At 38.1% G+C, this 13,770-nt stretch overlaps 1 protein-coding gene across 1 annotated transcript in view; it reads left to right on the top strand.

The window, feature by feature from the left end:
• Nucleotides 1–13,556, top strand: part of LOC125463873 (E3 ubiquitin-protein ligase rnf213-alpha-like) — a 162,360-nt gene extending 148,804 nt beyond the window's left edge. Inside the window, exons 65-71 of the mRNA XM_059653679.1 lie at nucleotides 856–1,021; nucleotides 1,446–1,647; nucleotides 1,721–1,798; nucleotides 2,552–2,749; nucleotides 3,467–3,556; nucleotides 9,785–9,963; nucleotides 11,469–13,556. Of these exons, the coding sequence (XP_059509662.1) occupies nucleotides 856–1,021; nucleotides 1,446–1,647; nucleotides 1,721–1,798; nucleotides 2,552–2,749; nucleotides 3,467–3,556; nucleotides 9,785–9,963; nucleotides 11,469–11,616 (1,061 nt within the window). The 3' untranslated portion in view covers nucleotides 11,617–13,556. The remainder of the gene's footprint in view (nucleotides 1–855; nucleotides 1,022–1,445; nucleotides 1,648–1,720; nucleotides 1,799–2,551; nucleotides 2,750–3,466; nucleotides 3,557–9,784; nucleotides 9,964–11,468) is intronic.
• Nucleotides 13,557–13,770: the final 214 nt, after the last annotated feature.

The raw sequence follows: 13,770 nt of genomic DNA, 5'->3' as shown, positions 1-13,770 counted from the left end.
CAGTTCCTAATGCTTTTCAGATAATCGCCAGTGCGATTAGAGGCTCCAGAACAGTATAGCCTCTCTTCAGTCTCTGACTGAAGGGAAGTGCTTCCTGAAATCCGTCTGTTTTATGTATCTGTGTCACACGATATCATTTTGAGATTTTCTGACATTAGGGTTTTTCCCACACCAAATTTTTAGCTGAGCAAGTGAATATGGTTTGGCTTAGAGAAAGACAAATTGATTTATATCCATTCTGTAGAACAGGAATGAGCATACAGTTACGAAAACTGTCATGGTGTACAAGTCTATCTTCTAGTAGTCTAAACTGAGATTCTGTGCAAGACCATGCAGTGCAATTAAATGAAGAAGTTTTTGTGAATCAAATTTATAGTAAACCTTTTGATCCTGTGGAAGTGCTGGTCACTTACAAGTCAGAATATTTAGACATTAAAATTTACTGCATGGTTGTTTACGAAAAACCATTTTGTACAACCCAATTATACCCTTCTTTAGGCCCACTTTGAACATTATGCATTAAACTGCCTCCTATCTATCATGTTGCCAATTCCAAACCACCTTCTTGTTGAGGTAGGAATCAATCTGTTCAATTTTTTCAAACAGCCCCTTTCATATTCCTTGCTCAAAATAGCAATTTGCCTCATAGGTTAAGTAAGCGTGATAGGTTAAGCTATTTGGAATTCCCTTTAACTCGGTTGAAAATTAGGCCTGCTGGTTCTCGCCTAGCTCTTCTATACAATTATTTTAGGCTCTCATGATTCTCTCAGAGCTCCAGAAAGATTTAGCAAACTCAGCCTTAGACAAAGTTGCATACATCTCTTTCAGTTATATTTTCAATATTTTGTTTTCCAGATCTGAAAATCCCACAAGAGCTGTGCCAAAAGGATTTAATGTTTGAAAACTCCGTTGAAATTTTGTTGCCTCAACCGCAGGGTCCAGGCCTTTGTGCCATTGAACTCAGCAAGTTTCTCATTGAGATCCAAAATGATCTCCTTGGAGCCATGAGTGATCATAAAATGTAAGCACCTTCCTGGAGTGATTTTCCTGATTGGCACCCAGTCAGTGAATCTACTTGACCAAGATTAGACGCAATTCTTGTTTATGTTTCCCGAATAGCGTGATTCAGTTTTTTTTTGCTCCATTTTATCATTTGTTCCTAAAATCTGCAACATTTGACATTTTTCTTTGCTGCTTTTCTAAGTATTATCACTGAGGAAGTTGTATCTAGGACCTTTGCACCAAAGAAGGCACTGTAAGCTTTTCACTATTCTCACTGAGTACATGTGACGATAAAGCTAATTCTAATTCTAAAGTGAAGTTCCATCATTACTGTGTTACCAGCTACAGTTTCTTCTTTCCATTTCCTGTTTGCCATTTCAGAGTGACATTACTTGATATAATTATTTATAATTCTCACAATAGGTCCGTTTTATTTCTGGCAGATCATCCATCAATCCAGAAGAGGTATCCGATGCACAGTTAATTATCTGTGACCCTGATAAAGATTTCATTCCGCTTGTTTTATCAAACTGCCAGTACTTCCTGGAAAAAGGACACGAGACGTTGCCGGAGTATGATATTAAAAACATTGAACGTCAGCTTATACGACTATTCCTGAAAGGAAAACCGTTCATAGTTGACTCTGTAAGTATATTTTTTGAAGATTGGTCTAACTTTATAATGAAAGAACCAATTAACATTTACTGTTTTTTTACAGAAAATACCCAAATTTGTTGGAAGACATGAAAGAGATTATTCAAGCATCTTCACAGAACTAAAAGCAAAAATATCTCAAGTAAGTATTTCCCTTGGGCAGAACAAGTGCTGCAGTCTGGAGTTAAAATTGGCAGGACATAACTTACAGTCAGATGCATTTATTTCAATATTTGTGTTATATGGTAGACCTGGACAAGTAGCTTCTGTCCAAATTGTTGTCAGAGGCTGTATGGGAAGAATGAATGTTTTTATTTAATAACACACCAATCCGGGAATCTATGAAAGGTTTTCAGCATTTTCTAGTGTGCTATTAGAATGCTTCACTACTCCCACTGAGTGTAGCTAACCTTAGATGACCCACTAATGGAAAAACTGTAGAACAGCAACTTAGTGCAGTGTATTCATTGGTCAGTCTGTCTTCAAGGGATATTTTATGGCCTTGATCACAGACCTGTATGTAATGAGGCCTGGATCTCTTGGACACTAGAATGATCTTGTCTCTGAAGAGCTGTGAGGTATGAATAGGTTGGAACTGAAAAGAATAGATTCAGGATCGTAGATTTTTGTCATCCTTCTATCATTATCCTCCACTTCTGCCTGTTACCAAGTTAAATTTGACTGCTAGTCTATTTCTTTTTACTGTTATTGTGGTTTTCTCTGTCCAATTGGCTGTTGGATCCTCAACAGCCCTGGCAGCTCCATTCTACACAGTGTGATTCAGCCAGTAATAGCACCAGTACCAACAAGGCATCATTACTCAATGTTCACTTACAGTTTTACCAAATGAGAATAAACTGAGGGAATGACATTTATTTTCTTTTCTCCATTGAAGGAAATATTATCACATTCTGTCTGCACTGCAGTCACAACAGTGCTGAAATCTTACAGTGACATTTGTGATGCCATGGACATCATTGAGATTGTGGTCGGATTCCTTGCTACTGCAGGAGGGTCCCCAGACAACCAGCTCCTCTGCTACCTCAAAGAGACTTTACGGATGGATCGGCGGGTGTTAACCTGTGTCAGCAAGGTCTGTATAAACATACTCATTATCTGGGAAATGTCATTAGTGCTTGCGTAAGGTAAACACTTCCTCTCCAACACAATAACCATATTTGTCTTTTCACCTTTCAATTACTTATCAGCAACTTCTTTTACAGCTTTTCCATTCTATTTCATTTACTGGATTTCCTAATAGCTATTGGCTGTAAATGTTTAGTATTTGGATTTGTTTGTCACTGTCCTGTGTCTGCACCCACATTATTAACCCACGGACTTTCTCTTCACATATCCCCACTTGTTCATCTTTACCCAACTCAATCTTTCCCAATAGAAAATACTGACTACCACAGGTGTGACTATAATGACACCATTTAGCCGAGTGCACTGATTTTAATGGATAATGGCTTGCACACAATACAGGTAAATGTACTTGATTGTATTTGCCATACAAACAGCTACCACTGTTTAGTAACCAAGGAAATAAAGCACTCATGATGATCAGAATAAACTCAGATAGCTTTGCTTTTCATCATGCCATTTTATCAACAAATGCACAAAAAGGTTAAAGTACTCTAATACACTGCCAGTCAGAGTACCGAGATCACATGATTCTGGACCATGAGATTTGTAGTTATTTACCAATTACACCATATATGGGCACAGTAATTTGGTTCCTGTCACAATGTTGTGTCAATTTTCCACCTGCCTTATCTTATCTGCAATGTTTTTGTAATTCTCCCACTAGGCGTTTGAAGGATGCAAACTAAAGCACACTCTGTCCCTCTGGCAACTCCTATCATCATGGAAATCTGAGGTCATGCTGAGCACAGGGAAGGTGAGATTGGTCATACTAGTGTTCTTGTTCAGCAACATACCTATAAAACTGAAGTAAAATATGTTACATGGATTAGAAAAGGGAATTGGCTGATACATTAACACAGCAGGCCAAGCAGCATCTCAGGAGCACAAAAGCTGACATTTCGGGCCTAGACCCTTCAGCAGAGCTCTGATGAAGGGTCTAGGCCAGAAACGTCAGCTTTTGTGCTCCTGGATGGAAAGTCATAAGTTACTTCAATGCTGCTTTAAACTATAACTGTGTTGCCCTCTTTACAAGTTGTAATTATTGACTCTAAACATTGTTTTGAGAGTGGCACTCCCTTTATATTAAGATTTTATTTCAGTCCTCTTTCCTTTGCTTTTCATCCGTTGTTCCCAAGGAATACTTGCTGTTGGATAACTGATCATTACCCCTTTGAGGGATGCAAGAATAACCACTTTCTTTCTCACTTCCCCCACCAGTCTCTCTTTCTTTCTATCTGTCTATCTCCATCTCTCCTCCGTAGATTTGTCACAATATGGTCATTGAGCCAGACACAATGCTGCTTTCATTCCGAGAGTGGTCATATGCCATAGCACCTCCCCTTAATGATATCGCTGGCGTGTTTTGAGTTGAGTGTTGAATATGTTCAAAGATATGTTGGAGAAATAGGACCATTGGATTGGGGAGCTGCAGTGCAGGTTAATGTCAATTGAGGAAACATTTAATGATAGAGTATTATTTGTGAAATGTTATTCTAAGACCAGAGGTTGCAAAGTGCCTAAGAATGTTTCAGTCACTCATTTACTGAAGCATTTAGAGCAGAGAAACAGATCTTTCAGTATAACAGTCTACATTGGTGTTTATGCTGTACATATGTCTCGCCAAGCCTTTTATACCTAATACTATTTAACATATCCTTCTATATCTCTGCTATTAATTTCAATTACACTGTGCGATACCAAGTTTTATCATCTAACCTCTTTGCCTGTGCTCATAGCTACTCTTGCCTAGAGCTTTGCTGCAGCCCAGGCAGCATCAGAGGAACAGCAAAGTTGACATTTCGGGTGGACCCTTGCTGTCCTAGTTTGTCACTCTTGTTTGTCTTTGTCTCTCATCTTCATCACCCTCAAAAATCTACTGTGGCTGAACTATGACCCCTTGTATTTATTGTCTTGTACTTTTCCCTCTAAAAGAGATCACTGTAGCTTTTCAGCTCTGATTATGGCATAATACGATTAAGGGGAGACAGTTGTGAAGTGGTAATGTCATCCACGTGCTCAAACAAATGCTCAGGAGAACATGTTCAGATCCTAGCATGGCAGCTACTGGAATATAAACTGAATTCACAAAGCTGAAATTGAATGTCTCAGTAATGATGATCACAAAACTCTCATTGATTGTCATAAAAACCCAAGTAGTTCAATGATGTCTTTTAGGGAAGGAAATCTGCCATCCTTACCTCATCAGGCCTATTCATGATTCCTAGTCCACAGCAGTGTGGGTGACTTATAACTACCTTCTGAAATAGCTGAGCAAACCATATAGTTCAAAGGAAATTAGGAATGGACAACAAATGCTGTCTTACCAGTGACACCCACATCCCATGAAAATATAAAGAAGAAAAATGTAAATCACGATGAGATAACTGATAACCTGGTGACTTCATTCAGAGAGAAGACGATAATGAACGTGTGAAGAGAGAGGCGTAATGCTTTATACTAGAGAGTTATACTTGAGAACCAACTATGTAGCAGTTTAAATAAAAGGGTATTACAAAACATGAGGAGTTAAAGTGCTTTACTTAGAGATGTGGTGCTGGCAACTTCAGGGACAGTGTATGTAGTGATTGTAATGAGGTCAGCCAGGTGGACCTCCTAGAAAGAGATAATGGGAACTGCAGATGCTGGAGAATCCAAGATAACAAAGTGTGAAACTGGATGAACACAGCTGGCCAAGCAGCATCTCAGGAGGACAAAAGCTGACATTTCGGGCCTAGACCCTTCATCAGAGCTCTGATGAAGGGTCTAGGCCTGAAACGTCAGCTTTTGTGCTCCTGAGATGCTGCTTGGCCTGCTGTGTTCATCCAGCTTCACACTTTGTTATCTTGGACCTCATAGAATATGAGTTTCCTGATTGGAGCTATTAATCTGGTCCAGTCTAAGGGAGGCCTGGCTGACAAATAAGAACAGGAGTGTCAAAGATCCTGTTCACTCTGAGAGCTGATTCTTCGGGAGTTGGGTCAGAGTCAAGGACTGTCCATGTGTAAATAAAGGGTAACTTGGTGACAGGATACCAACCTGTCTGGATATTTCAGTGTATATGAAGACATCCATGACCGAGAGAAACTCCAGACTGATATCTCAATGTGCAGAAAGCAGTATTGACCTGAAGTACAAGAGTAAACCATGGTGGCAGCCAAAGATCTTAGCTGAAAAGGGAAGACATGACCTTGGAAGACTTTGAAGGTGCAGCTGAGTAAATAGTGAAAAAGTTCTGAAGACAGGGAAAGACTGTAGAAGATGTTGATTACAGGGCTACAGATGGGAAAGACACCAACGGATAAGAAAACAGTCCTCTGAAGACTGTGAAACATAGTCAATAAATAACAATAATTTAGAAAGATGAACCACTGGATTGAACACTGTCACAGTTAGAAGGAAAACTAGGTCAGTCAAACTCTCTGGTCCATTAGGGTGACAATTCTTGTAGAGATATCTTCATTCCTTCAATTATCTGCTAACATGGAATGCGTACAATGAAGCAGCAGTGAGAGGTCTGGAAGTGGCAGTTTTCAGCTCTGTAATATTTTCAGGCTTACATGTGTAGGAGCTGTGCCTTCAAGTCAATACTTTGTAGGTCCTATAGCTGATAATGTTCTAGTAAGACAAATGTGAAGAAAGTATTATGAAGTATCTTGCATTTATTAAATTATTCAACACGTGATTTTGCCTCAAAAGAAATTTAGTGAGAGCATTTGGAAGAACCAGTAGAAGCCTTTGTGGTAGATTTATATTATCTTGTAAGATTTGCAACTATGGAGCTTTAAAAGATTAATTAATTAATTAATGAATTAGAAACAACATTGTGGCCAGTGTGAAGGATGAGAAGTTATCAGACTTCTACAATTCAAGGAAGACTTGATATTGGAATAAACAAGCCAATTTGCTACACAGGCAGAAATCAGGGCTCAAAATCGGTCATTATTGAGAGGAAGTATTGGGTATTCTTCTGATGCAATTAAATGGATAGATCCAAATAATGCATTATTACCTTCCTGGAACCTCAGTCAAAGAGTGGAGATCAAAATCATCAATCATATTAGGCCAACAAGATGTGGCTCCAAACAGAAAATTTTGCAAGTTAATACCATGTTTTGTCACTTCAAAAGCAAAGAAAATGTCCTGTAAAAGGACCATTTCCAGAGAAATAGAAATCACACTGAAAGGAAAATGATCAGGAAGTTAAAGATACAGAACATATAAAGACAGTGTTCCCCAGGAGATCAAAGTGAGTCAAAACAGAGGAGCAATTGGAAGGTACAAGGTTTTAAAACTGAATTTAAATTTGAAAAATAGCAATTGTTTCAATACTTGCAGACAGCTTGCCACAGTTAAAATTTGAGACTCAGACCAGCTTTCATAAAACTCCAAGGTTCAAGCCCACAAACATATCACCATGAAGCCTAGTCACAGAGGACAAAATCTTTTGAAAGACAATATATAACGAGGAATCAGAAATCCTCATTGTTAAGCAGAAATGCATGAATTCATCTTAGTTTGGTTGGGAGAGTAAATACAGTACTTCAGAATGAAGGCATGACAGAATTACTGCAAACATCCAAGAAAATTCCTCAACCTTTATGGGAAATCTCGATCAGATGGCATCATTTATAGTTGGGGGGAGTTCATATCACCATTGACAGAGCTGAAACAGTGGTGATCAGGGCTACGATTCCTAAAACAAGTGGAGAACTAACTTCGTGTGTAGATCCCAATCAATTAGACAAGGAGTAAGGAGGGAAAGCAACCTTTGTATCTGTCGGTGATAGTTTGGTAAAGTTGGCAACAAATAAGTGTTTCACATATCCGGGTACCAACAGCGGTTTGTGGCATGTGCTTTGAGATCAAGCATGAAAATTGCTGACTACATTTATTACATCTTTTGGGCAATTTTGTTTCATCTATTTACTGTCTGGGATGAACCAGAGACTTCCAAATCATCGTCTTAAATTTTGAAGGGAATGGGGTCCTATTTGGGTGACAATTGACGGCAAGCTGAAACAAAGAAAGAACATGGCAAGAAGGTCAGGGACGTTAAAGGCGTGATAGCAAACAGGCCTTATATCAAATAAGAAATACAATCATCTAAAACAACAATTACATTCCTCGGACATACTATCCAAAAATACTACATCGCAGTAGATCCAAGGAAGACGAGCCATCAGTGAATCTTCAGCACCAAAGTACAGAAATGATGAACAGCACTTCTTTTGTGTGGTGAATCAAATATGAGAATTTATCACCAATTAACCAGTCTTACTCAACGAAAGAGAGAACTTTAGAAAAACAACCAGCAATTGTTTGGAATCATATTAGGCCAACAAGGTGTGACTCCAAACAGAATTGGGACACATCAGAAAATTTTGCAAGTTAATACCATATTTGGCCACTTCAGAAGTAAAGAAAACGCCCTGTAAACGGACCATTTCCAGAGAAATAGAAATCACGCTGAAAGGAAAATAATCAGGAAGTTAAAGATACATAACATATAAAGACAGTGTTCCCCAGGAGATCAAAGTAAGCCAAAACAGAGCAGCAATTTGAGGGTACAAGGTTTTAAAACAGAATTTAGATGTGAGAAGTAGCAATTGTTTCAATACTTGCAGACAGCTTGCCACAGTTTAAAATTTGAATCTCAGATCAGCTGATTGGAGATATTGACAAGATTTTAAAAAGATATTACACTGTACTTCTATTTTAACACATTGCAATACAGGTGTACTCACTCATTATAAACGCCACAGATACATTGCCCATCAGGAAAGCCATTGGAAAGGCTGGCAATGCCTTGACTTGTTTTGTTTTAGAGAGATGTATTTAGTCCGAGGTGTCTATTATTCACGATGGACTGAAGTGGAAATACTTCATTCAATCACTGCAGACTCTGATCAGACATTGAAAAAGGATCATCACAATACACAGTTTCTCAGAAGAATTAGTATTGAATGAAATAAGCCAATTTGTGAGTGTGCCTTTCAGGAAGTTCACTTTGGACGCAGATGCTAACTTCCCCACTCTATCCTTGGTCAAATGGAAAAATGGAAATAATAGTCAATACTGGAATCCCTGCACAAGAATCTAGATTACGCGTTGGCTCTACTCTTTTAAAGAGCAACACCATTGAGCAATGTACTCAACAGCTGAATCACCCATGGGGAGTGGTTTAAAAACAGACATACTGGATTTAGAACCCAAACTCAAGCCAGACATAACCTCTCAAAACCACAAAAGTTAAACAGCTAGGGAAAGTCCACGGTTAAAAAAATAATAAACATGGTACATCTTTAAGCACAGGGCAAAAGCTCAACCTTGAACGTCAACCTTGAACACAAAAGTGTGATTAAAGAACTGGAAGTCAGAAGCCACATTGTAAGGACAGCTGAGATCTCATATTTACAAAACATCTAAAGAGACAGTCAGGAAGAATAGGAAGGCATTGATCTTACTCAAGCCAAAAAGTGGGACAAAGTATGAATAGCAGAGAATATGAGACAACCATATATATGTATATTACTACATCTGACAGTGTACAGAGTGGAACAGTTTTCAGACACTTTACAACACCATCACCCTAGTGCTGAACTCAAGCTGAACCAGATTGAGTCATCCATTCAGAATTCCAGATAGGCTCATTCTGATCATAAGGTGAAAACTGTGAGATTAGAGGGAAAATGATAACATGAAAACAGTAATACTGGTAAAAATGTTATTAATAATGACATTGTGATTACAAAGACAGCTTTTTCTTCTACAGATCTTTTTATCACTGATTTCTGGATGAAGAAGCCAGTCCTAAATTCACTTTTAGATTTTATAGTGACTGTTTGTTGACCCATCATGGCATCCAATTTGGTGCATTAGAAGCATAATTTTGCAGCAACCCTTACTCAATGTTTTAATAATGGCCTTTCAGTAAATTGAAAGGAACAGCATCACAATATTTCTAATTTCCTGTTTTTATTAGGACCCATTTGAGAGAATCCCTGTGGCGTACAAGGAACACTTACTTCCTAAAGAAGAAGCAGAGCTGAGAACCTTTTTTGCATCCACAAACATCAACACTTTTCTCTGGGAGCTGCATGAGATTCTCGCCCTGAAGACTACTCAAAGCAATGTAGATGACAACTTCTCATCGACATGGAGGTAATATGCACTAGATGTTACAATACAACTAAACAGCTTCACTGATTACTTCCCTTTCAATCTGCAACTGGAATAAAGTTCTTCCCAGAAAACAAAGTTTACCCTTCTTGGTTAAAGATCTCAAGCAGAATAAGTTTGAATAATTCTGGCATAAGGGAAGAGCAGAGTACTTTCATAAAAATCAGCACTAATTTTGATTGGCTCGCTGAGGATTACCAGTAGTTTGGGCATTGCACAATTCAGGGTAATTTCTAACCTACCATCATAGGGAACTGATGATTCAGACTGGACATCCTTTACTTGCGTCGGTTGTTTTCATTCTGGACTTGAAGATCTTCTGGCACAGTGGTAATGTCCCTCCTTCTGGGCTAGTGTTTCTGAGATTAAAAATTGATGGTCAGGGAAAGTGTGCCATTGCATGGCCAAGCAGCTTGATCATCAAACTCTAAAGATGTCCAATACAGCTATGGCAGATTGTAAGAGCAAAAGAATTTCTCAGTCACCCAAAACCACATTGCTGCTGCAGCACAGCAGCCTCCCCAAGTTGAAAAGTTCCTTACCCAGGTTCTCATCACAAACAAGTGTTATTGTTTTTCTGAGGCACTGTTGCACACTTAACTTTCATTTTCACGGAATATAAAATCAGTTAAATATTAGACAGGTGATCAATTAAATCTCTTCAGTTTCCTGCTGGATGCTTTAAGTTGAAAGCACCTGTAAAGTGTATAATGCTCGGGTTTTTCTATGACTGAGGTTCAGGTACTGACAGGATAGGATGCTAAAAAGACATAGGGACAAGGTAGTACAAGTCTTTCCATCAAAGGCCATTCCTCCAACACATTAACTCCGCCTAATAGGATGTCATCACCATCATCATCGCCTCACATTGGTGAAGAGAGACACTGTCAATTCCAAATTGCTATCAAAGCCTACGCTCAAGTACATACTGAAGTTTTGAAGGATCTCAGATGGTGAGAAATCAGGCTTTCAATTTTCACTGCTCAATGTATCATGGCAATGGAGTTGGAATGAGGTCTTAGATTGTCACGAGATTGGGCAATTAAGGCCTCAGTAGACCTACATGTCTAGAAACAGTGATGTGTTTTCTTAACTTCCTTTGTCTTTCCCTTTCTTTGCTGTGCCATTGACTATTTAGTACTGTGATAAAATGCAGTAGCAATCCAATGACCCTATAATCTCCAGTAACAGTTATTTAGGGCTGATAGAAGGAATGCTGGCAGCACCTTCAGTTTATAAGATTCTGTCCCAGAGGGAGGTGTAGATGGATTCCCTGTATGCTAGTGTATGTGAAGTATGTAGTTGCAAAATAAAATCAGCCCAAAACATCCCACCAAAGTAAATTGGCAAGTAGACAATTTTTTAAATAAAGGCAAAATCATTGTGGATCTGTTTATTGTGACTTACAACAAATGAGAGAAGGTGCTTCAGTATATATTCTGCATTTTGTTTTGAGTTTTAAGCATTTAATCTTTGTTTGATTTCAGCCTTAGTGACACAATTTTGACTTACATGGAGTCCAAGCATTCCGATATTCTACCAGGACTAGAAGACAACCTTTCTGGTGAAATCACTCTGGCTAAAAGCATCCAGACGTGGAAATTGGCAGTGAATTTTAAGAAAGGAATTCGATAATTCACCCTGAATGAGCCTTAGGGTCTTTTATGCACTGAAGAATTGGTGATGGCAAACCCAAACAAGTGCCTACTTTTTGTCAAGATTGACCTGTGTAAAGGATGACTTGATTCAGTTGTAAAAGATTTTGCACTATGTTCAGAAATGTCTATTGTAAGTGAATTATTAGGTAACTATAATTGATCGGTTATAAAAACACTTGGAACTTTCAGAAAAGTATTCCAAACTGTGCAATGTCCTGTACAATCTTTTGAATGAGTTATATAGTGGGAAGGATCATTTTAGTCTAAAGTTGTCTCATGCAAGGAACATTCAGATCTCTGCAATTTAAAAGGTACCATTTTGTATTAAGAAGTACAAGTGGTTTGACATGGTACAACATTCTGCAACAAATCCTCTGAATTATTTTTTAATGTTTGGTATCACTTGCAAACTCAAGTGCCACAATTCTGCACTGAGGTCCCAAAGCTGGTGACAGTAATGGTTTCTGAGCGGAGACAAAACTGATTTACTCACTTTCATTTTAAAGCCATCTCTAAATCTAGCTTGTTATTAGAAAGCACATGTGGTGTATAGGAATGGAGAAAGGCCATTCAGCCACGCAAAGCCATACTGGCATTTAATTAGCTCACAACTTATCTGTATCTTAACATCAAGTAACCACCTTGGCTCTAACTTGCATAAGATCCCTCCCTAAAAAATTAATTTCTGTTTTTATTTGTCAATTTACTTAGAATCAAGAGGTTTTTTTTGGCAAAGAATGTTTCAGTTTTTCACCAACACTTGTGCTAAAATAGGCTTTCTGACATGTTTCCAGAATGGCGTAGTTTTAATTTGAAGGCTGTGTCTCCTTGTTCCGTATTAATTCACTTTCCAATCAACTCCTCCAATTTATGCATAAAATCATCCTTTAATCATCCTATCCTCAAGAAAATACAAGCCACATCAATGCACCTTTGCTTCATAAATTAGTTGCTTTAATCCAGTCAACATTCTGGTAAATCTGCATACCCAGTTTTCAATGAAAATAGTTAATGCATAATTTAAATCAAGGATGGTATGATAGTACGGCACTCATGCTGAGTTTGCTCACCTTTGCTTTGAAAATTCTGTTTGAAATTGAAAGTAATTTCATATTCCATTTATTTTAGACTAACAGTTGTCTTGATTATTGTTCTTTGACTTCATACGTAAACAATCTGGTTGGTAGTGATTTGAAATGCTGTAATTTACATTCCATCCGTTTTTGGTTCATGTACAAAGGTTAATTGTAAGAAGTGTTAGAACAGTTAAAATATACTCTATTAAAACTGAGCAATTGATTCCATTATTAATAAGAGATGAGATAATGAATTGTAAACTACTGAACGAACATAAGGCTAAGTACATTCTCTTGTGAAGAATTCATTGCTATTGTGTTGTAAATACCATTTAGTGAAACCAACAATTGGAAAAATAATTCAAACTGTTGTGTTAATTTTCACATATTGGATCTTGAAAACCTGCCAATTTTTGGTTTTAGGCTTGGAGCGGTTAATGTGATTATAGTAGAGGTATGCTAAGTAAGATTGATAGACAAATACATGATATCCTGTTGAGTTGCTCGCAAACTCATTCATTTTCTTCAAGTGGGCTTCTGAATCCATGTCGGCTGCAGCTCAATTGGTCGCATTCTGATCTCAGAAGCAAAAGATTACATTTCTAATCTGATACCAGAGATTGGGACAATTTCTAGACCAACACTCCAGTGCAGTACTGAGGGAAAATTGCATGTTGGAACTGCCATCTTTTGAATGAGATGTTTGACCAAGGGCTCATGGTTCGTCTCAAGTGGATGTCAAGGCACTATTTTCAAAGAAGGACAAAGGAATTATCCCTGATGTACTAATGGGGGTTTATCCCCCAAAACAACTTTAATAAAACAGATTATCAAGTCGGTACCTCATTGCTGTATATGGGACCTTGTGCAAAATTGGCTGTCATGTTTCTGACTTAACAACAAAAAAAACTCTTCAGGAGGAAAGACTTCTGTAGTGATTGTAGCAAGGTCAGCCATGTAGACCACATACAATATGAGTTCCTTGATTCGAGCTGTTAATCTGGTCTAATCAAGATAGCCCTGGCTGACAGATAAGAACTGATGTGTCAGATGTC

Source organism: Stegostoma tigrinum, chromosome 22 (assembly GCF_030684315.1).
Source record: "Stegostoma tigrinum isolate sSteTig4 chromosome 22, sSteTig4.hap1, whole genome shotgun sequence".
Classification (NCBI taxonomy): domain Eukaryota; kingdom Metazoa; phylum Chordata; class Chondrichthyes; order Orectolobiformes; family Stegostomatidae; genus Stegostoma; species Stegostoma tigrinum.
This window is presented reverse-complemented; position numbering and strand designations above follow the sequence as displayed.